This window comes from Podarcis bocagei (assembly GCF_964188305.1).
Source record: "Podarcis bocagei genome assembly, chromosome: 2".
NCBI classification, from domain to species: Eukaryota; Metazoa; Chordata; class Lepidosauria; order Squamata; family Lacertidae; genus Podarcis; species Podarcis bocagei.
In genome coordinates, this window is record NC_138126.1 from 48704599 (window position 1) to 48731814 (window position 27216).

Below are 27216 nucleotides of genomic sequence, written 5' to 3' on the forward strand. Positions count from 1 at the left end.
GATACAGCTTGCTACTAATCTTTGGTGTTCATATGCTGTAAAGGGTTTTCTACCTGTTCCTCTTTTGTTGTGTGAAGTCAAGCACTTGTTCAGTAATATAGCTGACACAGATCCAAAGAAAACTAATTTCACATGCCCAAGGGGACTTTGGCTTATATTTCTCAAGCAGTTGCCAGGCCAAGTGGTCTACAACTTTTGAAGTTAAGGGGACTTTCAGAACCAATCGTGCTTACTTCCATACTAGAGCCCTTTAATGCTGTTATAGGAGGTTGCTTTTCCATAATTACCGTATTTTTCGCCCCATAAGACGCTCCGTCCCATAAGACGCACCTAGTTTTTTGGGGGGGAAATAAAGGGGAATTTTTTTCCCTTTATTTCCTCCCCAAAACCAGGTTGGGGAAACCAAACCAGGTCGAGGAACAGCGGGATGGCGGCGCTGCGCCTCCCTGCTGTCCCCCGAGCTTGTGGGGCTGGCCGATGTCAGCCCGGCGCGCTGCTATCCGCAGCGTAGGGAGCCCTGCGGGAAATCCCGCAGGGCTCCCCACACTGTGGATGTCTGTCCGGCGTGCGGAGTGGCAGGCTGCTATCTGCAGCGTGGGGAGCCCTGCGGGGAACTCCCGCAGGGCTCTCCACGCTGCGGATGTCTGCCCGGCACACGGGGCGCTCTGCTTCAGGGTGCCCCGTGCACTGGGCGGCAGGCTGCTAGGAGTGCCCGCAGGGCTGCCTAGGCTGCGGATGTGTTCCCGAAGCGCCGGGCGCTCTGCTTTCAGCACGCCAGGCACTCCGGGAAGCAGTCTGCTATCCGCAGCCTAGACAGCCCTGCAGGAACTCCTGCAGAGCTGCCTAGGCTGCGGATGTCTTCCTGAAGCCTGGAGAGCGAGAGGGGTCGGTGCGCACCGACCCCTCTCGCTCTCCAAGCTTCAGCGAAAGCCTGCATTCGCCCCATAGGCGAATTTCGCCCCATAGATTTCCCCTTCATTTTTGGAGGGGAAAAGGTGCGTCCTATAGGGCGAAAAATACGGTAGCTGGAAGTGGAATTAAAACAAAGCACTTAATATAGTGCTGTTTTATCCAGCAGTGCCCTTTTCTGTAACCAAGATCCTTCCACGAGGGTTACTCACAAGTAAGTAGTTGTTGTTTAGTCGTTTAGTTGTGTGCGACTCTTTGTGACCCCATGGACCAGAGCACGCCAGGCACTCCTGTCTTCCACTGCCTCCCGCAGTTTGGTCAAACTCATTCTGGTAGCTTCGAGAACACTATCCAACCATCTCGTCCTCTGTCGTCCCCTTCTCCTTGTGCCCTCCATCTTTCCCTACATCAGGGTCTTTTCTAGGTAGTCTTCTCTTCTCATGAGGTGGCCAAAGTATTGGAGTCTCAGCTTCAGGCAAAGAGCCTTTCTATGGTTAATTAAAAGTTCCTATTAGCAGTGTTGTTGTTTTTTACTACTACTACTACTACTCCTCCACTACTACTGCATGTAGCAGTATACTGCCCTTCTGCCCATGGGAGCCTTGGGTGAACAATCTTCCTATATACATAAAAATGTAAGGCTATCATTGGGCAGCCCCCATTGGAGAATTTGTAGTGCCTCATCACAATCCTGTATTTGCATGAAGTCAAGGCGGAGGAGGGGAGCAAAAGAGAAGGCAGATTTTAAAATGACAGTTTTAAACGACAGCAGAGGTTTGAATAAAGCAGGGATGGAGGGGACACTGAGGAGCTGTGAGGATATGCGTGTGTGTGAAGGAGTCGGGAGGGAATGGAAGGTCCAAAATAATATTAAAAACATTAAAAGCAAGAATACATTTCTAAAGCCAGAAAACATGGGGAAAAAATATCAAGTTGCTAAGATTGCCATCAACCTTCACGTTTCAAAAGTCCAGGTGAACCAATATGCCTTCAGTCTTCTAAACACCATCAGGCATACCCCCCCCCCCAAGGAGAGTTCTACAAACAAGGTGTTATCACAGGGCTCACAGCAGTCAGGCACTAGAGGCTTACTTCCTGTGCTGTCAGTGTTCTGGTTCTTCAGCAAGCACAGCAGACGAAGTTTTGTGAGTCAAGGGTACCTTCTAAGTTACAGTACCAGATGGTTTGAATGTTGTCAGCTAACTCCATAGGCTAGTCCAGACCCCCAAATCTTTGCTTCAGAGACCGAGCAGCTCATTGCTGGGAGTAGCTGCTGAAAAGTATTGAAACTTGCTCTGTCATGCCACATCTGGTTTTCTCCTCTGCCTGCTCCAAAACCAGCCCATCAGCCCATCTTAGCCCATGTTATGACCCTGTGGCCCTACAGAGACTTGCCTGTCTGTTCCTGAATCAGATCCTCCCTGTGCCCTAGTGCACACTTTTGTCTCTCAATGCAGTCAATGCCTGTATAGCAAAATTTGTTTTAAAAGAGGTATAAATTGCAAGACTGTTTGGGGCAAGTAAGATGCCACTCTTTCAGCCATTGTCAACAAGAAGCAGGAGATGGGTAGCGCCTGCAAATAGGAAATTTTAAATTAAAGGCATAGGAGCACTGAAAAGCCCCTCATGCTTTGGCTGTCTGTGTTGGAAAGTTTGGTGCCAAAATAGTGTTTCTAACACCACCATCAATACCACAAACCATTTGAAAAAAACACAGCAGGATTAAAAAAAATGGAACTGTAACTTTATTTATTCTTTGAAAATGTATTTCTGTTTTGTTTAGGTTATTCCTAAGGACACTTCTAAAGTTGCTCCAGAAGATGGTGTTTATATTCATGGATTGTTTTTAGATGGAGCCCGCTGGGACAGAAAGAAGTTAGTAATTCAGTAAATGTGCAGTTAATTGGCATGTGTTAAAGTGCTTTCCCACGTCCTTCATGCATGCTAATATTTAATTTCTTTTAATATCTTGACATATTTTTAATATTGAAATAATATTTTAAGACTACAGTACTTTCCTCTATCAAATTAGATTTAAAAACAATATGGGGACTTCCGGGTTAGCGCCATCGGCAAATGGCGGAGTTCCTCCGATCGGAGGAACTGGCTCCGTGGAAACTGGGTCTTCCCGCTGCGGCGAAGGTGGGGACCCGCTAGAAATCCCAGGCGGAGGAAGCCTGGGAACGTGGGATTCGGCAGGGCACCAGGAGCGCCTCCCCTACTCACGGGGAACCCCATTTTGGGGTTCTGGAGTCAAGTGGGGTGAGCGGCGCGGTGCTGCGAACTGATTGCTACTTTCACGGAGTGAAGCCGCACAGCCATTGCTGGAGAGCGCTGACTTTTTCCTGTGGACAATTGGATTTAAAACAAGTACCCGTGAGTAGAAACGGAAAATTGGATCAAGAAATATCCTAATTTGGCACCGAAGCGGGAAGGTTCAAAACAGGAAGTCCGCCTTCCGCTTTTTGTATATAGACTGAAGCAAAAACCTTGTAAGCTAAAGTCTGGAAAGTCGTTTAAAAAGTCTAAATTTCCTTCATTTATAACCACTAAAACCCCCTTGGAAGCAGGAGAAAAGGGGGGGACTTTGTTTAAGCCTGCTGGAGAGGGAGTGAAGAAAGATAAGTCTCCATCGTCTCAAACCTGGCAACGGGGTGTCAGAGACAGAAATTGTTGGAGAGGTTCACTGACTGTGAATGGAATACTTTGACAGATAGCTAAAGAAGAGAAATAAACTGATTCCAATGTTGCCTTTTGCATTCTAAAGAAACAAAATATCTGAAAAATGAAAGTAATTTTCCTTTGTTGGACTTGCCTTAAAAAGATGGATACAAATAGAAATTGTCTCCTCTAGAGGGAGCTTGTTAAATTGTTGCTGCAGTCTACTTGAGGACTCTACAGCTGTGAGATTAAGATCGTGGGACCAGTCCTTTTGACCTTGAATAAAAATGAGCTGGGAGGAAGTTTTGGTGCTTGCTTTATGCAAGACAAGTGCTTTGTTGGAACAGATGCATGAGAAGATGGATTTGATGAATGAGAAAACGGATTTAATGACTGTTGTGGTCAATAACTGTGGACAAACAGGGAATATTGATATAGAAACCATTCAGGGACCAACTCAGGAACATGTATTGATTGGGCAAGTGCAGAAGATAATGGAGGAGGTTGCGGTTGCACCTCAAATAATACAAATGGAGAGATCCGAGGCCCTGCAGGAGCATAAGCCGCTGTTTTTGAAGATTGAAGTTGGAGTGGGCCAGGGGGAGTCTGGAGCTGAGGAGGTTCTTAACTTCGGAGGGACTTTGAAATATGCTCTTAAATATTTTTTTGGATTACATTGATGACTGTGGGGAGTGGGACTGTGGGGAATGGGCTGGTTTGATGAAGGGAGATGGAGATAATTTTGGGCTGGAACCTCCCAGAGACCTACTCCTCAACGAGAAAGGAAAGAAATTAAGAAAGAGACCAAAAAAGACAAGGAAAAGTGCAGGTATAAACAAGAAGAAGAAGATCTGCAGAAGGGACATGGAAGAGACTTAAGAGCCTCGGACATAAGATTACCAGGTTGATGGACTAGATGGAATGGACAGTAAGGACTGACATGACCTGAGACCAGGAAGGAGAGACGTTGGATGAAGATTGGAAGAAAATTTATAAAGAAAAAATTTTATTTAGGGAATTAGCCTAAAATTAATGAATATTAGGGAAAATGTTGGAATGAAACTATATGGCTTTAGTAGAAATGATATAAGGAGTTATGTATAATTGAGTATTAAGTTTCAAGCTCTAAGGTATTTTACGGTAAGATAAGGTTAAATAAATCAAGGCAATTTGAATAACAGAATATGGGGAAAGATGGAAAGGATTTGTTAATTAATAGGTTAAATTGTTAAGATAAATTATTCAATAAAAATTGAGAAAGATGGAAAGAATTTGCTGAAATAACTAATTAAACTAGAATACAAAAAGGGAGGTGTGAGGAGGTCAATGAAACAAGCAAATGGAAGTTAAAGATACGTAATATGGGATTTGTGTTTTTTCTTTTCTTTTTGCTGTATTGTTGTATTGGTTTTTATGCTTTGTTTTTTTCTCTTCTTTTTTATGTATTGTAGTGTTGTTTCCTATTTTTTCTTCTTTTCTGTAATTCCGAAACTTTTAATAAATATTATTTTTTTTAAAAAGAAAAACAATATGAATGTATTTGTTCTAGCCATCGAAACACTTTTTATAAATATAGTCATGTATTATTTGCTATATTGATTTGAAGACAAACTTCTGCTTGAAATATTTGAAAACATTCTCAACAACAGTAGTATTCCTACAGCATGTTACAATATCAAATCATGATTTTAAGTTATTTTTAAAATGGCAGAGGGTGTCCTTTTTCAGCCTGAGCACCAGATGGCAGAACTGTCCTATCCTCTATGGACCACTTTTCAGTGGTGGGTGGGGCCACTCACTTGTCTGTTGAGTGATGTCAATATTATGTTTTTTTTTATTATTAGATTTATATCCCATCATTCCTCCAATGAGCTTAAGGCAGCATACATATTCCCCTCTTTCCCTGTGAAGTAGGCTAGGCTGAGAGACAATGACTGGCCCAAGGTTACCCAGTATGGATCATTGGTACATAGGGATATGAACCCTGGTGTCCCAGGTTGTAATCCAGCATTTTAACTGCTACACAAGGGCTTGATCAGCTCATTGGCAATGACAGCAAGCTCTCCTTTGTCCATCTGCAGATGCAGCCAAGCATCTAGCAAAACTGTCTCCAGAAGAAAAATGTCTTTTTGTAGGTTAGGGCCAGCCCAAGACATTTTGACAGCTGAAGTAAACCACAAAATGGCACCACCACCCTTCCACTGGCAAAGAAGGGATGAGTGAAGATCTCAATCAGGAACAAGGAGGGGAGTAAAAATCTACATTGGGATCTGCTGCCCCTATGGATCCTGCCACCTGAGGCAGTTGCTTTACCTTCCCTCATGGGTGGGCTGGTCCTGTTGCAGATGCAGTTTGAATTAAAATCATGCCCTCAAATTGACAACTTCAAAGGGGCTCACTGTCAGCACCAGTCACGATGCCTTCAAAGGGGCCATATGAAATCCTATATGGGACTAGAGAATATGGTTACAGGAAATGTTCTCACAGGCCCAATTGGGACCCTTGCTGGGCCTTTAGTAGGTTTGCGGTCCAAAGGTTCTGCTACTACTTTAAAGTCTCGCTTTATGAAGACATTAATCTGAATTTCCATCTAACACTACTTGGAGCTTCACCAACTGGAACCTTTTTTTCTAACAACTAGAATGGAAGACACACAATTAATTGAATTTAGAAGCTTCATTAACTCATTAGAGCACCCAGAAAACTATTTTGGAGCAATTGCTTTTAGAAGTTCAGGTTTCTGACATCTTTTAACTTCCATCTTCCTTTCTTCACAACACTTTTTCTACCCTCTTATTTCTATTACACTTTCTTTTTGAGAGCTTCTTTAATATCTATGCCAGTATTATGTGTGTTGTGTACATTTGTTTCTCACTGTTCATTTTTTTTCTTTCATCAGAGGACTTCTAGCTGAACAATATCCTAAAATACTCTTTGATGCAATGCCAATTATATGGATAAAGCCATGTAAGTAAACTGGATATTTGGCAAATAATTAACTGGAAATGTCCCATCCTTCTGTATAGTAGATCTCTTTGATCTTCAGTGACCTCTTAGATTGCATTGTTTGCACTTTCTGACTATATATATATATATTTTCTGTTTTCCTAAATATCTGGAAATCTTCTTTGGAGAAGAGATTTACTCTTTTCCTTCCTGTGTATTCTTTTGCTGACTTAATTTGAAATGCATGTTTTAAATCTGAATCCTGGACATAGTTTGGAAACTGCAACATAAATATTTTTCTTTTGCTAGTGACTGGTTAACAAAGAAGAATAGCATTTTGTTTCATGTTCATCCATGTAGTGTCCTATTTGTCAGGATAACATAAGCATAGAAGCAATATATATATATTAGTTATCAAAGGGCCATTATTTCAGAGCTAAATGTGTAAAGAGTCTGGTTGGATTGCATGTGGGTGAACTTAATGGTGAACTTAGACTTAATGGGTAAACAGAATTGTAATTGGGTCTGTGGCTCCCAAGTCAAATCTATGGGCTCACTTTCAGACTGTCCTTAAATAGATAGTATGTGATTATTATCCAGCATTGCATTCTTTTACTTCAGCATCTCTGTTAAACTTCAATACCTTTTGACAATTCAGAAGTTAATAGTATTTGGAAATCAATGTATTACTGCATATACATTAAGGTCAATTACTCAGCTCCTTACACGTGTAGGAGCTTGGATGTACACGAAGACTTCATTCAGTATCAGAGCTGAAAAGCCAAGCAGCTGCCTTCCCCACTCGGGTGCCTTCCAGATGTTCTGGGTGGAGGGCTGGCTTTTTGAATGCTCTCTGATGTTAAGCTCAAGCAGACTCTGAGTGCTGTTGGATCCAGTCCTTACTTTGGCTGTGCTGGTGTCATGCAGAGTTCCTGTCACTAGTTTAAGATGGTGCCCAGTTCCTGGATGAGGGTTAAATTTTATTTCCTAGATATGTTTAGGTCTCATTTGATTTTATTCTCTAATTCCTGCCAAACCACATCAACAGCTTACAGAGCTGAAAGCATGGGTATATTTTTGAATAAACAAATAGATGTAAAAGAAAAACAACCAAACCAAACTCCCTGAACTAACTTGTCAAAGAGAAGTCTAAGCTAGAATCTCCTCCCTGACTTGCAGATCTGGTAGGTGTAGGATTTTTAAATATACCCTTGGGGCAGCCCTCATGGCTTTGATAGCCCCGCCTGCGGCCTGAATTCATACAATCCAGCAACAGATGCATCATGTTGGGTGGCTGTTCTGTTTTGCCTCTTGATGAAACCGATTCTGCTGTGTTACAGGGTAGCCTACAAATTGTTGCTTACATAAGGTTGAACAGTAATTTTTTCCTAGGCTCTATGGAATAAAAAACCATACTTATTTAGCACTGAAATTATTTATGCAATACAGTACTCTCAATATTTTTTAACAGAGCATAATAAAAATTGGTTTTTTTTCTCCTTACAGCAAAAAAATCAGCCATAAAAAAATCAAATGCTTACATGTGTCCACTCTACAAGACAAGTGAGCGTAAAGGAACCCTTTCGACCACTGGGCATTCTACTAACTTTGTCATTGCATTAATGCTGTTAACTGATCAACCAGTCCAGCACTGGATTAAGCGAGGGGTTGCTCTGCTTTGCCAGCTGGATGACTAATGTTGAAAAACTCAGAATCAAAGCGTGACAAGACGGGGGATTTCTTCCCCTAAGTGAAGAACTTTGTTACTGATGTAGTTTGATCATTTGAACTTCTAAATTGATTGCAGTATTTTGCAATTAAAAATTAAACGTGATTGTTATTCCTTTGTAAAGTTACCAATGTATTCTCCTGTTCTTTTGTAACAATATTGTCAGTTGCTAGGATGAAATAATGGCTTACTTAATGTATCAACAAAGCATTTTGAGGCTGTTGAAGGATCACTTTCCTGTTGCTTACAGATGTTGGTTTTCCCCTTTCATCTCTTAATGTCCATTCAACTTGCCCAGAGCAGTAGTGTGGATTCAGAAGAAGTGGTGCAAGGCATCACATGAAAAGCAGAAAAAACAGGTGCACAGGGTGCTATTCAGAATAATAGCACTAGCAATTGCCTAGCATCCTGGAAGAAGAGAGTCTATGTAAGCAGTGCCAGTTACCCACTAGTGAGCACCTTCTGTGGTGCTGCCAGCAGCCAGTCACTCAAAGCTCAAGGAGAAACTGTGGGGAGAGTCTCTTTCCCACCCAGATGGTGGAGAAAGAATGGTAAACTAAAAAGTTGCAATGTGACATTGTACTGGCCAGGATTAGTTATGCTCTGGCACAGCGAACGCAAAGATATGTAAATAAATTAGAACCTGTTGGAAATTTGTCCTAAGCATTTGTCTAACTAAAGTTAAGCACATTTATTCACTATTGATTTCAATGGTAATTGAGAACCCGTTGGTTTATCTTGCAATAAAATCAATGGGACTTTAAAAATCCTCAAATTTGGGTACATCATGTCCCCAGGTTTATGAAAAGTGTAGATAATGATATGTTGTCTGATATTTATCAGTTTTTAATGTATTGTGTTTTTGAAGCTGTTTTAATTACATTCCCATGCATTTAAGATATTTCTGAGTGGGTACTATTGAGAAATGTATTTCCTTTAGCAATTCTTGAATTGTGATGAAAAATGTCTGGCCTTCTGATCTTTTTTTTCACATGTCAGGTTCATGTCTCTGAATTCTGCTAACCCTCGTGTAATCCTCATGAGGAAACTTGTGGGCATGCATAACAGAGTGTCTTATGGTCAGGTATTTATAGTAAGTTATTAATGGATATGGGCTATGCAAGAAGCAAAGGATCATTTTTCAATACATAAAACGTCACACTTCGTTTTAACATTTGCTTAGAGTGTGAGGTCTTCTCTGTTTCAAATGTGGAAGAAAGGTGAGGAGGATTTGTGCTTTTTCTTAAATCTTTTTAATGAAATTCTAAAAGCAACAATAAAAACTTTAAAGAGTATATATGTACTTCTGGCATTTTTTAAATCCTATTGCAACTGTAGTACTAAAAACCTCTACTTACCTGCATGCTTTGCTTTAAGCCAAAATTATTGATGGTAAAATGTTTGGTAGCTTAGTAGATAAATACTTTCTGTTTCAAACTGCCTCTAGCCACCTGCTTAGTTTGAAAATGTTTGTAATACTTTTTCAAATATCTATTTGGTATCCATGAATAGTAGAAACCAGAACCATCTTACCATAGGGAGTGTTGCCTGAACAGTAATAGAGAATAACATTTCACCATATTTGCTATGCATGGCAAATATTAGTGCTTTCATAAAGTAACCAGATCTGTATAACAGATGTAAATACTTGTCTGTCAATGAGAAAAAGCTCTGAAGCTATATGTTACTATACTTTATTTATGAAGTTAAATTCTGAGCAGTTTTACTCTGGAATTTTTTTGGGGGGGTTGTTGTTAATGGGTGCAATCCACTTTGTGTCCTACATGCCTTCCAGAGTACTTGAAGAAATTGCAAAGATGTCCCCAACATCTAATGTTATGAGAGAAGAAGAAAAACTTTTATCTATCCACTTTTTCTATGCTATGCATAATTTCGTAAGCTGCTATCATGTCACCTCTTCTCTAAACTATTAAGTCCCAAATTGTGCAACCTTTCCTCGTAGGGGAGTTGCTCCAGGCTCCTGATCATTTTGATTGCCGTTTTCTGAACATTTTCCAACTCTACAATGACCTTTTTGAGGTGGGGCAAGAACACAACAGCTGTATGTTCCCCAATAGTTAAACAAGTATTGAGCAAAGCAATAGTAAAGGTCAAGAATAGATTTCTAAGCATCGTATCTGATGTGATCCCTTTTTTCCTACCATGGGAAAAATCTGACAGTGGACAGGAAATCAAGTTGTTGCTTTTTAAAAAAAGAGATAAATTGAGACTTTTAAGTTAAGACATCTCTGCTTTTGTTTCAGCTCTATTTGTTTCTAATTCTATATATTTATTTCCACATATATAGCTACTAATGCTTCTGGAAGTGCAGAAGAAATAAAAGAATTAGAAATCGTCTTTGCAGCATAGAACAGCTATTTGATCCTACTTGTTTCCCAAGATATGTGGTTTTAGCATGTACAATACTACAGATATATATGATGATGTTGATGATGACATTCCAACTCAGTATGTCATTCAGCAAAGTTTGCAGGACATTCAGAAGAGTGAGAAAGAGGCTACAGCAAGAAATGACAGGTATGTATGTCCTTCTAGATATTGTTGAAACTTTTGAATGTGCGGCTTCAAAACATAGCACTGGATGCCAGCACTGGTGTAGCCAAGGGGAGGCAGGGGGAAGATGCTCCCCCTAAATTCATCAAAATCAATACAAATCTGAGGTTTTGCCCCCCTAACAAAAATCTTGACTACACCCATGCTGGAGGCTATAAACTCTTTCAATAGTGTTGTTATGGTGACATTCAGTGATTTTGCATAATAGTGTTATGTACATGGGTTTTTCTCCATTTTATGTATTTGTTTGAGTGTGAGTGGTTATCATGCTTTATGTTACGGCTAGAGAAGAACATAGTCATTTTAGTAATGATTCAGCCAAAGTGAAGCATTGTACATTCATTAGCCACGCTTTTACGGTTCCTTTCCTCATAAGATTCAGAAGTCTTGTTCACCTGTTGCACTGGAAAGAGAGGCAAGCTGTCTCCATACAGCATCGTTATCATCAACATCAGTTAATTAAGTTTCTCCTGACTTTCCTCTCAAAGTTGCCTAGGGTGGAAAACAACAAGGTAGTGAAACAAAACATTTTTTTAAGTATTTAAAACATTTAGAAACAATCACATACAGACCCTCATAGCTTCAGCTGCAAGGTGTCTAAGGCTATGGGATGCCACCAGAGAAGGAGAGAGAGAGAGAGAGAGAGAATTTTAAGGCTGGCAGTCGCATTAATGATGAATCCTATATTCTCCCAAAGTATGTCCACTACTGAATGCTGCTATCAAAGGTACCATTGTGTGTCTTTGAAATAGCAGCCTTTCCCACACTGTTCCGAACCTCCTGTCAGAATTCTGGTGACACAGACAGCAAAGGGCTTTTAAATCCCATTTATTTTAGTGGGAGAATTAAGCCCCCCGGATGACCTATGCTGCTGCAGCTCTTTAAGACAGGGGTCAGCAAACTTTTTCAGCAGGGGGCCAGTCCACTGTCCCTCAGACCTTGTGGGGGGCCGGACTATATTTTTTTTTGGGGGGGAGGAATGATGCAAGAGCACCAAGAGCCCCGGTGGCTGCTTCCCTGTGTCTTGTGAGTGGCAGGGGTTGGCGGCAGCAACGGAGGGACGATGAGCGGCGTGCGAAAGGGCTCTGGAGAGGGGTTGCTTAAAATGGCAGCTGCTCAAGCGCTGCTGCTGCTGGCACCAACAAAGCCCAGCCCCCTTCCTCCTCTAGGCAGGGCGGGGAGAAGCCAAGAGGAGGGAGGGAGGAGGTGCCGCCAGCGCTGCCGTGTGAGGGAGAGGGATAGAACGCACGCGCATGCTGGTGATCCACGCAGCGATTTCCAGACCATCCGCGGACCGGATCCAGAAGGTAGTTGGGCCTGATCCAGCCCAAGGACCTTAGTTTGCCTACCCACAGTGGCGTAGCGTGGGTTGTCAGCACCCGGGGCAAGGCAAGTAATTTGCAGTGAGAGTGAGTGAGCCAGGTAGGGGCAGAGAGCTGCGAGTGCGAGCGCGCCCCCCCCAGATGTTGCGCACGGTGCGGCCGGCCCCCCCTGCACCCCCCCACGCTACGCCACTGCCTACCCATGCTTTAAGATATCTGAATGGGAGACCTACAGAGAACCATGAGTGAAATTAAATGAATATTCTGTCTGCACAAACATTGCCGCTTGCCAGATTGAACAATCTTCTCTCTTCTCCAGATTGGCAAAGGCTGCTTGAGTCTTAACATGCTTTGGCGGAGTTGCCTGCAGCGTTCAGTAGCTCTTGGAAAGCACTGCCCATAGGCCATTGTTGAGCTTTAGGGGATCAAATATTTACACTTTGATTTTTCTTTTAATTTGCAAGTAGATATACTTCTGTGTGGCTAAATAAGTCCCCTAAATGTGCAGATATCATTACTTTATTTTTAGTGCTCTTGTTTTATTTCTAAACTGATAACTGACCATCCAAGCATGGTATTAGGGGGGATGATTCAACAAAAAACACAAGAAGAAACTGAGCCAGATCCAAACGCCTAGAGGGTAAAAAACAAACATATTAAATGTCTATTTGGAGTGATAACAAGTGAGCATTGTCTCTTGTTTCTTTTCATGTTAGGGGGTGAAATATCCTGAAGGAGCAATGCTAGGAGGCTGTGCAACAAGAGGGAGAAATGAATAGTTTTGGCTGATTTTAATTATTATTTTTGGTTGTCTTTCAGCTTTAGTTTTGCTACAAGTACAGATTACAGGAAGATCATCACTGCCATTCGGACAGTTAAGTATCTGATTTGACTTCTTTGGGGAATTAAGTGGGATTCCGACACAAAGAGGAATACTTGATTTCCTTTATCTTGCACAGACTTTTAAAGCACTGGATTCATTAACTGATAATGAACCATCAAGGGATGCACATGGATGTGTGCAGTGCTTTTTTTCAAAAAAATATATGTCTAGGGGTACTCTTATTTTGATTCAAGAAAATCACCATTTTATAGTTCAAATCAGGAAAAATACAGTAAATACAATGAAACTGGCCAATCACTGCACTAGATTCCAACTCCTGCTTCACACATTAAATGCTCGCTTCCGTCTGAGACTCAGGAAACACTGTGACAGGAAATGAGGCTGCCATCGGGGGTAGCAACGGAACTGTCGATTCACCATGGTATTCAATGGAACTGACGATTCACCGTGCTGGAGAAGAAACTTTTTTTTAAAAAAAATAGTTTATTCTCCCGTTAGATTCACAAAATGTACCTCTGCATCCCCCCCGAAAAAAAGCACTTGATGTGTGAAACTTCCCCCTTCACCATTTTAATTAGAGTTCATTGGGTTAACAATGCTCATATATATCTTTGGACATAAAAAGCATGAAGAGTGCATTATTGTGACCTCTTTCACCCTTAACAGGTGAAGAAGAGGCTTTGCTTAAGTTAATGAGGTGTGGCTCTGCTTTTCGGGAAGCAGACCAGCAAGGGTGCCTTCCTTTACATGAAGCTGCAGCACAACCCAACAAGAATATTCTAGAAATAACTCTGAAAGGTAGAAGGATCTCCCCCCAGCTTTGTTCTCAAGTCAGTTTTGTATGCTCACTTGGTGCCAAAGCCATGTGTCTCTCCTGGTTATCTTTCAGCTTCACACCCCGTGGTGTGGCAACTGACAAACCTGAAAGGGGAAACACCTCTGTTTGTAGCAGTGGACAAATGTCTTGAGAAAAACGTCAAATTTCTCCTCATCAATGGTTTCAATCCTGATGTGAAGAATGAAGAAGGAGATTCTGCTTTAATTATTGGTAAATCAAATTGCACAGTTTCGTGTAGTGATTTTTTTGGATGCTTTTTGTGTGTTTTTAAATAATGTGAGTGTATCAAAACTTTTTCTCATTTTGAGAAAGACTCGGGGTCAATTGTCTATTTCAGTGCTGGTCAAATAGCAGACCTGAATTTGACTCATTCCATTCCATTGCCTTGTCTTACCTTTTCCCCTCTCTGAGCCGTGCTGGGACTAGGGGAGGAGTCCAAGCTCTAGACAGCGGTGGCAGGGTTGAGGTTTGTGACTGAGGGACAGCACTCAGATCACCTTGCCCTTTCTTATTTCCCCTTTTGTTTGCAGGGCATCTAGGTGTGCTGCAAAGCTCTGTGCCATGGAGACCCAGCCATACACCATTTTAAGTTGCCCAGAAGCCCTCTCTACCTTTATGAAAGAGCGTGCTTTGGCTAGGAAGCTGCCATTGGCCCACCCAGAATTGTCAACACTGAGTTTCCTGAAACTCTGAAACCAGGGTTTGAGGAAGGAACTTTTATCAGACCCACCTGGAGGTGCCTGGGATTGAACCTGGGACCTTTTACAAATACAGTGGTACCTCGGGTTACATACGCTTCAGGTTACATATGCTTCAGGTTACAGACTCCGCTAACCCAGAAATAGTGCTTCAGGTTAAGAACTTTGCTTCAGGATGAGAACAGAAATCGTGCTCTGGCGGCGCAGTGGCAGCAGGAGGCCCCATTAGCTAAAGTGGTGCTTCAGGTTAAGAACAGTTTCAGGTTAAGAACGGACCTCCAGAATGAATTAAGTACTTAACCCGAGGTACCACTGTAAATCATGTGCTTCTCCCCATACCTTGATCAACTAAGATCAAGCGACACCGCTGCTTCCCTCTTTGGTTGCACCCCATTCAAAGGGAGGCCCACCATGAATCGGAAGGAGTTCGGGATGAGTTTCTTCAATCTCTGAAAAACCCTGCAAAAGTAGCAGAAGACTGTCAATATTAGTTGCATTTTGCTAAATTTGGGACTGAACGCAAAGTCTGATTCTAAGTTTAGCCCCTTGCAGTGCTACGTGACCTTTATTGCTGCATATAAATAGCACAAGGCAGCCAAGCAATGGTTTCTCCTGTCTTGGTTTCACAAGAGAGGGAAGCTTTTGGATTTGATGTCTTTTTCATTAACCGTGTAAAATGCTGCTCTTTCTTAACATTTTACAGCAATTAAACACAATTCGTACGAAATTGTCTCCTTGCTGATACAATTTGGTGCCGATGTCAATCTCCAGTGTGTCAACAAGAGGACAGCTTTACATGAGGCGGCCAGGCTAGGCTTCAAAAACATGGTGGAGCTTTTGCTTTGGTCTAAAGCAGATCCGGATCCACGGAGTGCGTATGGACTCACCCCTCTAGCACTGGCAGCGCAGAATGGGCATACAGAAATTCTGGAAATTCTATTGCATAAAGGTGAGGACTTCTATACAATTACTTGGAAGTTCAGTGGTGCACCTAAGGTTAGTTTTTCTGGTAATTGCCGGAGCAATCCTGTGATAGAATGCTGTTCTAACTAAGGGAACACAGGTATAGAATTTTAAATACTCTGTACGGAGTGGATGACAGAGATTTTTGTCCAGGCATATACCGTATTTTTCGCTCTATAACACGCACCCGACCATAACACGCACGTAGTTTTTAGAGGAGGAAAATCCGTAGGCATGCCACCCGTAGGCATTCCCTCCATAACACGCACAGACATTTCCCCTTACTTTTTAGGAGGAAAAAAGTGAGTGTTATGGTGCAAAAAATACAGTACATACAGTAGTACCTCGGGTTACATACACTTCAGGTTACATATGCTTCAGGTTACAGACTCCGCTAACCCAGAAATAGTTATTCAGGTTAAGAACTTTGCTTCAGGATGAGAACAGAAATCGTGCTCCAGCAGCGTGGCGGCAGCAGGAGGTCCCATTAGCTAAAGTGGTGCTTCAGGTTAAGAACAGTTTCAGGTTAAGAACAGACCTCCAGAACGAATTAAGTTCTTAACCCGAGATACCACTGTATATGTTTTCTCTCTTGGTCTTTGAATGCTCATTCACAGCAGCCAACCCATAGTGATCTGTTGATAGCAAATCTGAAGGAGCCAATGCTGATGGAGAGGTGTATACACTGGGAATTTTGCAAAAACTTTGCTGGATGAGCAAAGTAAGAAAGACCTTTGCTTAAATGTGCTCATTCATCATTCTCAGTTTCTATATCTGGCGAGCATCTCCAACACACATTTATGTTTTGTGTTCACCAATTCAGCTACTACAAAAAAGGAGCCAAGAGACGTAAAACATAAGGTAGATATTACATTACAGTGAGCATTGAAACATTGGAATGAAACTCAGTGTATATATTCAGGACACGATTGAAAGTTCAGAGACCACTGTGGCTCCTGAGTGTGGGAATTTTGTAGACGGCCCATTCTGGGTGTGGTTGCATTTGCATTCTAGTTTGGGGATACTAGTGGCAAGTTGATTCTTTAGCTCCATCATACTTTCAGAACACAGATGTAAGGCATAAAGGACACAGAAAGGATGAATAAGGTTTTAGAGGCACCAGGAAGCAGAATGGGAACTGAGACTGTTGTAGCAATTTGATGTATGTGTGTGGATGTGCAAAAAGAGATCTGCTGGTTTGTGAATGTGTTACGCCACTTTTGCCTACAAGAACCCTTATTCAGGACTGGTCCTGTTGCAGTGTAATACTGATCCCATATCTCAAAGTTGTTGCAAAAAACCCCAACTTATTCCAGCACAACTCTTTCTGAAAGAACTAGAATTCACATTATAGCAGTCTGGGCTGCTATAATGAGGGTGCTAATTACTATTGCACTAAATCTCTGTTGCTCTTCCTCCCTTAGGTGCCAATGTTCTTTCCCAGGCATCTGATTGTGCATCCATATTATTTGAAGCTGCTGGAGGAGGAAATCCCGATTGTGTCTCTCTTCTACTAGAGTATGGAGCTGATGCTAATGTACCAAAGCATTCAGGTCACCTGCCCATTCACAGAGCTGCTTATAGAGGACACCTCTTGTGAGTTATGAAAGCCAACAGGTTATACAATTGGGATGGAGGTGGGTGGGCGGGGTTAGTGGAGTTAGTCATATGCCCGGGGCATGTCAACACTGCCTTACAGGTCGGCTCTCTCCCAAAATCTGCCTTGTGACATAACTATTTGCGGGAGATGAGCAGGGCAATAATTTATCATATACTCGTCTGCAAGTTGGATGTAAACAACCTGATCAAAACCTGAAATGATGGTGATGATAATAAATAATTTTATTATTTATACCCCACCCATCTGGCTGGGTTTCCCCAGCCACTATTGGCAGCTTACAGCATATATAGTAATATATCAAACATTAAAAACTTCCTGATACAGGGCTGCCTTCAGATGTCTTCTAAAAGTTATGTAGTTCTGAAGGGAGAACGTTCCACAGGGAGAGTGCCACTACCGAGAAGGCCATCTGCCTGATTCCCTGTAACTCTCTCTTCTTGCAGTGAGGGAACCAGCAAAAGGCCGTTGGAGCTGGACCTCTATGTCCAGGCTGAGCAATGGGGGTGGAGACGCTCCTTCAGGTATACTGGGTCAAAGCCATTTAGGGCTTTAAAGGTCAGCACCAACACTTTGATTTGGGCTCAAAAATGTACTGGGAGCCAGTGAAGATACTTTAGGACTGGTGTTATGTGGTCCCAGCAGCCACTCCCAGTCATCAGTCTAGCTGCCGCATTCTGGATTAGTTGTAGTTTCCAAGTCACCTTCAAAGGTAGCCCCACATAGAGCACATTGCAGTAGTGCAAGCGGGAGATAACCAGAGCATGCACTGCTCTGGTGAGATAGTCCGTGGGCAGGTAGTGTCTCTGTGCAGTTCTCCATACAGGTTCTACACTTGCACAGAACCCTTGTACAGAAGCTTTGAGGGCTAACTCAGTAAATGTTTTGGGTGCAAAGGTCCACCAATTCAACTGAAGTGCATTCCTGAGCAGACAAGATCAGCAACTTCCCACTCATTTCTTTTCTTACCACCAGTACCACAGCAGCATTTGTACCTTTCTCCTTTCCTTTTAGCTACAAACTAAACCAACCTTCCTCCCCACCCTCTTTTTCATATATTTCCTCAATTTGCAGTTTTATTTTGGATATATTTATGCATTTTCTTTTTCCTCTTGGGATCTTTGTCTGCCCATGTGCCTATGGCACCATGTTACATCTTTTGAAAAATGCAGAAGTTGTAGGAACAAACTCCCAACACATGCAGCTACAACCTCTCCTCTTTTGCCTGAGTGAGGAGCAACAAATGACCCATTGTCAAAACTTCATCAAGCAGGAGCTATCTTGAAGAATATTTTGATTTGATTTGTTTTGCTCCCTAGAGTTGTACAGATCTTGGTTCCAGTGACGGACAGTGCTGCCATCAAGGAGAGTGGGATCAGTCCAGTTCACTCTGCAGCTGCAGGCGGACACCCTCAGTGCCTTGAGTTCCTTCTCAAATCTGGATTTGATGCCAATTTTATGTTGCATCAGAGAATTCGCAAAGGCTATGACGACGAGAGGAGGTCAGCCTTGTATTTTGCTGTCTCTAATGGGGATATTGACTCCGTTCAGTTGCTCCTGGATGCTGGAGCCCTACCAAACCAAGACCCAGTTAACTGTCTCCAGCTGGCCTTGAGAATGGGCAACTATGAGCTCATTGGTATCCTGCTTCGCCATGGGGCCAATGTGAACTATTTCTGTAGGGTTAACACAACACATTTCCCATCAGCTCTGCAGTACACGTTGAAAGATGAAGTAATGTTAAGGATGTTGCTGAATTATGGGTACAATGTTCACCGCTGCTTCGATTGTCCTCATGGAGCCAGTGTGCATTCCCAGTACATATTTGAAGGGTGGACCTCAACTGTTATCAAAGACACAATGGTGAGTGCTTCTGATGGGAGGGAGGACTGCTTACATATGCACCATCTTCTGATTTGCCCCTACAACACCCATCAGGCCATTTCCCCCCAGCTGGACTCCAGAACTGTGAGTCTGCATATGAGTGGGAAGTTTTTTAAAAAACAACTGGATATTGTCACAGTGGAAGAAATAAGCACCATCTGCTGACCCTGTGTATTAGCATTTCAAGGCAAATAGGGAGCCTGATATATGGGAATGCTACCCTTAAGATGGCACTCCTTAGAGTAAATGGCTAGTACTTGGTTATCCTGTTTGCAAATGGTGTTATTTTTTTCTGAGCTGAATTTGCTCTATGGCTGGTTTGCTTTTCTGCAGTTTTGGCCAGGGCTTTACTGGGTTGAGTCCTCTGGGGGACTTTAATAATGCAAAATGCTGAATGAACTGGTCTCAAATGCTCTTATTTTTCTCTCTCAGTTCTGTGAGGTGATAACAGTAGCGTGGTTAAAGCACCTGTCTGGGAAAGTGGTGCGTGTGATGCTAGATTATGTTGATCATGTCAAGATCTGCTCTAAGCTTCAAGTTGTACTTCAAGAACAGAAACTCTGGCCAGAAATCCACGAAATTTTGAGTAAGTGTCAAGTACATTTTAGCATCTCAAGAAATGTGATATTCAAATATGAGGGACAGGGCACGTTGTAGCCCTCCAATTACCGGTTGCATCACATTTGAGGGTGCAAACTTGTGGTCCCTGCAAGGGCCTCCCAGAATCCCTAGATCAGACGTATTCTTCCAACATTCAAGGCATAGGAGCCCCAACACTGGAACCTCCCTTTCTGCAGCAACCTTGGTCCAACCAATGCCAGTGCTCTGAAGTCAGCAGCCTCCAAAGGGATGTGGCAGGCAGTGGTTGGAGCCAATGGGAGGAAATGCTACATGTAATGGCAAGGTTGGGTAGGGATGTAGCAGTGCAACGTTTGTATTTCATTCACCACCACCCTTAGAAGCTTAAAATATCATTAAAACAATTGCTGGATATGGGTACAAAGATCCACCAGGGTTGGTTTTGATAAATGTGACTCGAAGCCACAGTACTCAGTGTAATTGTTGTGGGTCATACTGACATCACCCATGTCTCTATGAAGTCACCTAGACTGCCTATAATAAACCCTTCACTGTATTGTAAGGAGATACAGACATTTACGCTTGTGTTATCCAGACCTCTGGATAGAAGATGACTTGTCAGCATGGTGCACATGTCAAGGTAAGCCGGGAGCAAACTTGGCTACAGATCATGCTTAAGGATGAAAGTGTTTAACCACAATCTTGCATTCATTCACGTTAATCCAAACCTTTGCTTAGCTGCTGAACCACACTAAGCTAAAAGGACTAGGGAGGATCCAAAGTGTTGTGATCTCTTTCTCACCAGCCACCACGTTCATGTTAAGCCATGGTTTGGCCTAGCATTATGTGCAAATGTCGACATTGTGGACCAACAACCTCTCCAACTGACTGAGCAGAGCAGAAAAATCCTAAGGATGCATCATTTCTAAGCCCCTTTGTGCCAGCCAGGACAAAAAGAGTGGATATGGGATGATTTTCTGTTCTCTATCTTGCCTATTTGGCTTTAAAGGGGGGCGGGAATCCTTCCACTGAGAAGGAAAATAACTTTGCAAGTTCCCATGTTTGCACAATTTTTTGGCCTATCTAGGGGGATGGTGGGAGAACAAGGGGGCTTGGGACTCAGCAAATCCAAAATATCTCCAGCACGCTGCCAATGGATCACTAATGCACTGCATGAGTGATACAGTAAGGTGTGTATTCAAATGCTGAGTACATGATTTATATCCTACTCAGCACACTGTGTACTTGCAAGAGTCAATCCACAATGGGATGGCTGAGCTGACACCTAGCTTTTCTGCTTTGATTGATCAAGGCACTGGACCAGTTGTCACAGCTCACAGTTTGCAAAGGTTACACTAGGACAGAGGCTACACATGACCAAAATAAAGTTTGATGTAATAAAAGTATTAGCCTTTTTTATATCACACTTTGCAGTGTTCAAAGTGTTTCCTGTTACCTCTCAATTCAGCCTGAGAGCTTTTTCCTATCCATGCATAACAATCTGTTTACTCAAGTGTAATTCACACTGCGTTCAATGGCCCTTACTCCTCGGTAAGTAGGCATAGGTTTGCAACTTGAGAGTATTGCAGTTCTTCCTGTCTTGAGAGCCATTTATCTCACCAGATGTTCTTCACAACTCTGGGAAGCAAATAAGTCACTCCTTTTTTAAAAATAGGAAAGACAGTGATTTATGCAAGGTCGTGCTTATAGATATCATTGGCTGTCCTGTGATTTAATCCTGGGTACCCATTCCCACCAGATCAAGAAGTTTCAAAAGCAGGCCTAACGATGAATGCATGTTCTTTCCTCCTCCAGCAAACACCCGTTCTCTGCAACATCTTTGTCGTCTGAAAATCCGCAAGTGCTTGGGACGCTTGCGTCTACGCTGCCCTGTCTTCCTTACATTTCTGCGATTACCAAACCGTTTGAAAGACTACATTCTCTATAAGGAATATGATCTCTATGGACAAGGAAACCTGAAAGGAATTTACTAATGCAGGTATATATAGAGTCGTATTTGGAGGGGGTCCTATATGTAATTCTGTGCATGTTTAAGTTGTAGCTATTGGAGTCCTTCTGTTTGTGAAAGAGTTGATTTAGCCCAAGTGTGTGGCAGCACAGAGACCACAAAGAACAAAGTTTAAGAATGCAAAGTACTGCAATTTCTTCCCCTTTTACATCTCTGGATGTCAAACATCCCTAGGTATAGGGACTGATCCACTCATTCTTTGCAAATTACATATAAAGCAGATGGATTAATAAAATCCCAGTCACATCAGGAGGGACATGGCTTCAGTTTCTCCAATCTTAACCACACTAAAATAAAATAAAATAAAAATTATATATAAGCTCTTACAAACAATAAGCGCATGTTTGTTGTTCTATTGGAAATAAATAAAGACATTATTCCAGCTGTTAACTTTTTTTATTAAGTACAATAAATGATCTCTGACTATATTAAATATATGAATAAGATTCCTGAATGACTGACAGACTTAAAATACATTTGACAAAATTTCAGGATCTTTTTAATTTTTTTGGATAACATGATGATGGTGATGACCTTTTAGGGAGCAATTGCAAACAAAATATATTTTACATAATCATTACAGAAAACCATCTTCTAAAATTGACTGGACTTTGCCAAGGTCCTTCCCAGATAGGTTTATTTAGTATCTAGATTTCAGTCTGCAGTTGACAATACCAACTTGACAATCACTGGATATTATTAACAAGTATTCAGGGAAACTGTATTAGATTCTTAAAACATTGCAAAAAATCACAATCACTAGAACAGAACCAAACCATTACATTACTGTAAGAATTTGACCATCCACTACATTATAAAAGTCACCCATAATAATTATACAAGCTGCTTTGCTTGCATATAAACCTCACTATAGATCATTGTTCCTTCAGTTGTGTGCTGGTTTATTCTTTCTACCCGCTTACAGCACATGATCTTAGTCTACTGGTTGCAAATTCAGTTTTGCAGAGCGAGGAGTACTCACATAAGGATCTTTTAAAAAGAGATGTCCAGAAATAGTAATTCAAAAATTAATTTTCACCAAACTTGGGTGTTAGTGCTTTTTTTTTGGCAGAGAACACAAGTGAGAATGCTGATCTGATTTTTTTTTTAACCTCAGATTCACATGCAAACAATTAAAAGGAATGCATTTCAATTACAGCATGTTAGGGAAGAGAGGGACATGCAAAAATATTTTTTGTTTTGCTATATTTCTGGATAACACAGAAAAGCACATCTTAGGAAGCTCACTTCTCACAAACATTTAATAATCTTCCTTTCTTCAATTTTGGCCTTGAAACATTGATCATTCTAGTTTACAAAACTGAAGTATAAAAGATATAATAAAGCAATTGTGCTCACTGTGGAGTTTAGCTGTTCTGCTCCTTGACAGCCCAATCCTATGCTTTTTTACTCAAAATTAAGTCCCACTTGAAATGTGGTAGCTTACTCAAAGACCTAATCTGACAATGGGGGGTGGAACTGTATCACTCTTTATTTCAAAAATAAAAGGGTAAGTTTGCTTCATGACATTACCTTACACACTAGAATCTTCCAATATGAACATGTTCTGGGTAGGAAACCTCATTTTTAACATACAATTTGAAGTGTGGCACTGGTGAGTTATGCACCATGACCATACTGACCAAATTGCCAGTTTTAGATACAGCGATCGTATCCAATAGTAAAACTAATGCAATAAATAGAATGAATTTGCACAGTGATCAGATTTTTTTTCATGCCAGCTAGCATCCAAAGGCAAGAAATGCATAAAAATTCAAGCAACTAGGTTTCTGTGCTCTTTCTCCTGGCCAGTCCAGTTCCTGCCTTTTGTCTAGCCAATTGTGCTCTTAGTCTCCATTTGTTTCTCAAAAAATGTAAAAATAAAATACAATAGTCAGTAATGTGTTGTTTTTTTGCCCACTATCCATCTCTAGAAGCAGAACCAGTGGATATGCTCCCAGTTCCATGGCTGAAGGATCTTATGCATGCTTCCGTTCTCCCCAAATATTCCTCACTGCTTGCACTCTGGAAGCTCCAGGAAGAAAAGGCACAACCGATTCTTGGCCTGGACATGTGTGATTCTCAGGAGTGCTTCATTTATTGGTGTCACACCCTTGGGCCTTGCCACCTCAGCCAGATCTACTGTTATAGGACCCAGTATTACAAGAAGAACCAGGGCGGTTGAGACAGACAGCATGGTGCTTGAGCAGCAACGTTTAAGTCTAAATGACATCTCAATGTGGAACCCATTGTGGAACCTTCACAAAATTATTTTGGTCTTACAGCATCATCCTATTGAGTCACTGAAGTCTATGCCTCTCCTGCTCCTGTCCTTCCAGGTAGTGTTCTTAGTTGCAATCACATTGGATTCAGAGCTAAGTGCTCTTTCTTTAGCAAGATATCTGTGCTTTTTCATAAGGACAGTGTGATATAAAGAGTTGTTCCTTCTTTTGTGCCAAAGGTTAACACTAGCTTCCATGGTAAACACTGTCAACTTTTTGCCCTGATCTTGTCCATTCCCTTGGTGTGAGAAAGGCGATAATGTACCCTTTTAATGCCCTCCTCACATCAACGGAATTATAAACTTTAGACAAAGCCTCTTTTGTGTCTTTTCATCCTACAACCTTTAGTTAAAAGGTACCATCCGCTATCATAGCATGTTGGCTTATAACAGCATTTATTTCATCCTATGAAGCATTAAAGTTACCTGTACCAAGAAACATTATGGTTCATTTAAGTAAATTTAAGACAACCACAGCAGCCTTCCCTACAAATGAATCTATTTTGAGACCCGAGTGATGGGTTGATGGGTTTACCAAATGCAGTCACAAAGCATTATAAAATTGTTACTTATGTCTTAGGAGGCACGTGATATGTCTTGAAGACATAGACAGCATGCTTTCCCCACCTTAATATTGCCTGCTTTTGTGCATCCCACTTGCTGGACTATCATTCAAGAAGGTGGCACTGTTGATCTCGCCTGAAACATGTCTCCTTGATGATAGTCCATCAAGGCCTCAGATTATATGTTGGGGTAAGGGCAGCTGTCAGTCAGCATTATCTTCAAATGAATTTTCTTTTAATGTATTGTTATCTGTAACTTGTAATTTGTTTTACAATTTCTACTTTTTAACATGTTCTTCAAATTTTATGTTTATTTCTGTTTGATATATAACTGTGATGGGGAAGCAGATATGGTAGCAATGCAGATTGTGTTACAGTGGTACCTCAGTTCTCAATGCCTTTGAAGTCAAACATTTCGGAATTCAAATGCCAAAAACCCAGAAGTAAATGCCTCGGTTTTCGAACGTACCTTGGAACTTGAACTGGAAACGCAGCTTCCGTTTTGAGTTTTCCATATTGAGGGTTGCATTTTGAGGCCTCCACTTTCAGTTTTTGAACTTTTTGGAACTTGAATTATGTTAGGAAACCAAGGTACCACTGTATTTCTATTTTCATGTATCTTTGTGTCCTGGTCATATCGTGAAAGAGGCTGGCTAGGGCAGAGTGAGCAGAGCAACCTACTTTCTTGAATTTGATGCATTTCCTGCCTTTCTCAGTTGAGGGATGATTACCCAAGAGAAAAACCTTTCAGGTTAGACCAGTGGCCCCTTTTCTAGCAAGTTGTGGGACATGTACACACCACATAAACCAGATACTTGCAAATTCATGGTTAGATGTCTAGACTTTGACAATGGGAATTCCACTATTATGCAGGTATAAACGTACTCTCCCTTAATGTTTCGAACATACAGATTATATATGGGAACAATTGACAAGTTTCAGTTCCACAAAGAGCATTAAGCCCTTTGAGATCAATATTTAACAGGAAGATAAAAAATAACTGGTTATATAAATGAGAAAATTTGGTATTATACACATTATAATACAGTGATTTAACATACATGTATACACACACACATATACATGTCCAAATTGCAGGTGACAACTGCTAGAGGTTAGCTTGAAACATGAGAACAATGCAACTCATCTGTCAGATGAAGTAAACTGGTTATATCAAATTTTATATTTTCTGGGAGCCCTGTTAAATATGGCTCTAAGGGCTCAAAAAAGTGGTATAATTTAATATAGATTTGCCAGCTGAGCTGCCCAAAAATATGAAAACTTAATTAAAATTAGTCTACCTTACAATGAAGAGAACTACGAACTATATGGGTGACATTCCCTCAATCTTATTCTAAGGGAGACAGAAGAAGATGGCACTACTGCTCAATGGGCTCCTGCAGTCCATTCGGTTTACTGGAGTGATATCCCTCTCCTTCAGATAGCTTAGAACAGAAACACCCCCAATGTGTATGAAAAAGCTTCTTAACACACATTACAATGAAGTGTTATAAAGGCCAAAATGAACCCCCCCCCCAGCTCTCTGGAGAAGGGTGGAAAAGGTCTGGCGTGTTCTGAAAGGTCCTGAATATTGGCTGCTGCACTTTCTTTTGCTACAGAAGACCTAAATTCTCCTTTGGGTTAATTTTCCCCAAAGTTAGGTGTTCTTAGTAACTGAAAACCTGCTGAGGTTGAAAGAAGTGATGCATAGATTTTACAATGCTTGAGAAGAACATTGGTTTCTTCTCTCACCTTGTTTCTAAAAAGTTACTAAATATATTTTGTTGATTTCTTTTAAGAAGTGATTTAGATAAAAGGCAGACCACATGAGAAAGTGGTGAATCAACAGGTTGAAATTGATTTCTTTGTTATCTACTCACAATTTGAGTTGGTTGCCGATGCCATGAATGGGTTGGGTATTATCTCGTCATGTGACAGAGGCAGGAGAGCATTTAGCAAGGGCTCCTTCCCACTCAGCGGCGAGTGCTGCAGGAGCGGCCAAGCACCAGCCAGGGAGCTGGGAGGGGGCCCTTGAGGGAAGGGCCAAGGAGGGGCGCAAGCTGCTCTGTAGTGACGGGGAAAAGCCTGGCAGGGAGGCGGGCAGAGGCAGCAGCACTCAAAAGCTGAAGTTTCACTTGCACATCAAGACACTGACAGATGATGTGGATTACAAAGCCATTGACATTTGCTGACTGTGTTGGCAATGAACTGCCTTTAGGATGGGAAACTGTTTATGATCAACAGATTGGTGTTTATTACATGGACCATATCCATCTGAACCAGACCAGGAGGAGGAATGAAGGAAAACAGAAATCAGGCCTGAGAACTGGGGTCATTGTCAAGAGAATGGCCAAGATCTCCTCAGGTGAGGGTGAAACGGGGAGGGAGGGAAAGTAAAGTAAACAGCCCCTGAAAACATCACCACACTCTGGAAGAACTTGTTGGCAAAACCCCTGCACGGAACTGTATCTGCATGAAGACCGATGCCTGCCATTGTCTACCTGGGACATCTCCTCTCCAAACCCCACCTGCAGGCGAGAGAAGGATCTTTGGTGGTAAGATGGGTGTCCTTAGTTTCTTGCCTCCAGTTATGTGCATTTCTGACTGGTATCTTTGCCTTGATGATGTGCATTGTATCGACAGCCAGTGTGAACTGGAGAGTGTGGCGTGTAGAAAACATCAAGGAAACCGGCTCTGGAAATGTCTTGACAACCCTGCAAGGAGCTCAAGGAGCACCTCCAAGCGATGATGTTGGCCCTTCAATCCCATGGTTTTCTG

The 27216-nt window shown here is 41.8% G+C and overlaps 2 protein-coding genes across 4 annotated transcripts in view; both read left to right on the forward strand.

Annotated features, from left to right (window-relative positions):
- Window positions 1-9540, forward strand: part of DNAH12 (dynein axonemal heavy chain 12) — a 104599-nt gene extending 95059 nt beyond the window's left edge. For both annotated transcript variants that reach the window (XM_081183904.1, XM_081183905.1), the window contains 3 exons: window positions 2693-2784; window positions 6470-6537; window positions 8023-9540. In XM_081183904.1, coding sequence (XP_081040030.1) covers window positions 2693-2784; window positions 6470-6537; window positions 8023-8213 — 351 coding nt within the window. In that variant the 3' untranslated portion in view covers window positions 8214-9540. The remainder of the gene's footprint in view (window positions 1-2692; window positions 2785-6469; window positions 6538-8022) is intronic.
- ASB14 (ankyrin repeat and SOCS box containing 14) lies at window positions 9392-27154 on the forward strand. 2 transcript variants are annotated; one of them, XM_081184189.1, is made up of 11 exons: window positions 9392-9465; window positions 10554-10783; window positions 12961-13012; window positions 13648-13783; window positions 13875-14033; window positions 15225-15470; window positions 16909-17080; window positions 18422-18965; window positions 19419-19572; window positions 21381-21564; window positions 23529-27154. In XM_081184189.1, the coding sequence occupies exons 2-10, from the start codon at window positions 10662-10664 to the stop codon at window positions 21557-21559; spliced, it is 1764 nt and encodes a 587-aa protein (XP_081040315.1). In that variant the 5' UTR covers window positions 9392-9465; window positions 10554-10661; the 3' UTR covers window positions 21560-21564; window positions 23529-27154. The 2 variants fall into 2 exon arrangements, with proteins under 2 accessions (XP_081040315.1, XP_081040316.1); XM_081184190.1 differs by lacking the exons at window positions 9392-9465; window positions 10554-10783 and adding an exon at window positions 11135-11331.
- The last annotated feature ends 62 nt before the right edge of the window (window positions 27155-27216 follow it).

Excerpts from the sequence above, each read along its gene's own strand:
- ASB14 (XM_081184189.1), top strand. The coding sequence starts at position 10,662 with ATGTACAATACTACAGATATATATGATGATGTTGATGATGACATTCCA. Across the intron at positions 13,784-13,874 it reads TCTAGAAATAACTCTGAAAG|CTTCACACCCCGTGGTGTGG; the intron begins GTAGAAGGATCT and ends GTTATCTTTCAG. Across the intron at positions 14,034-15,224 it reads AGATTCTGCTTTAATTATTG|CAATTAAACACAATTCGTAC; the intron begins GTAAATCAAATT and ends AACATTTTACAG.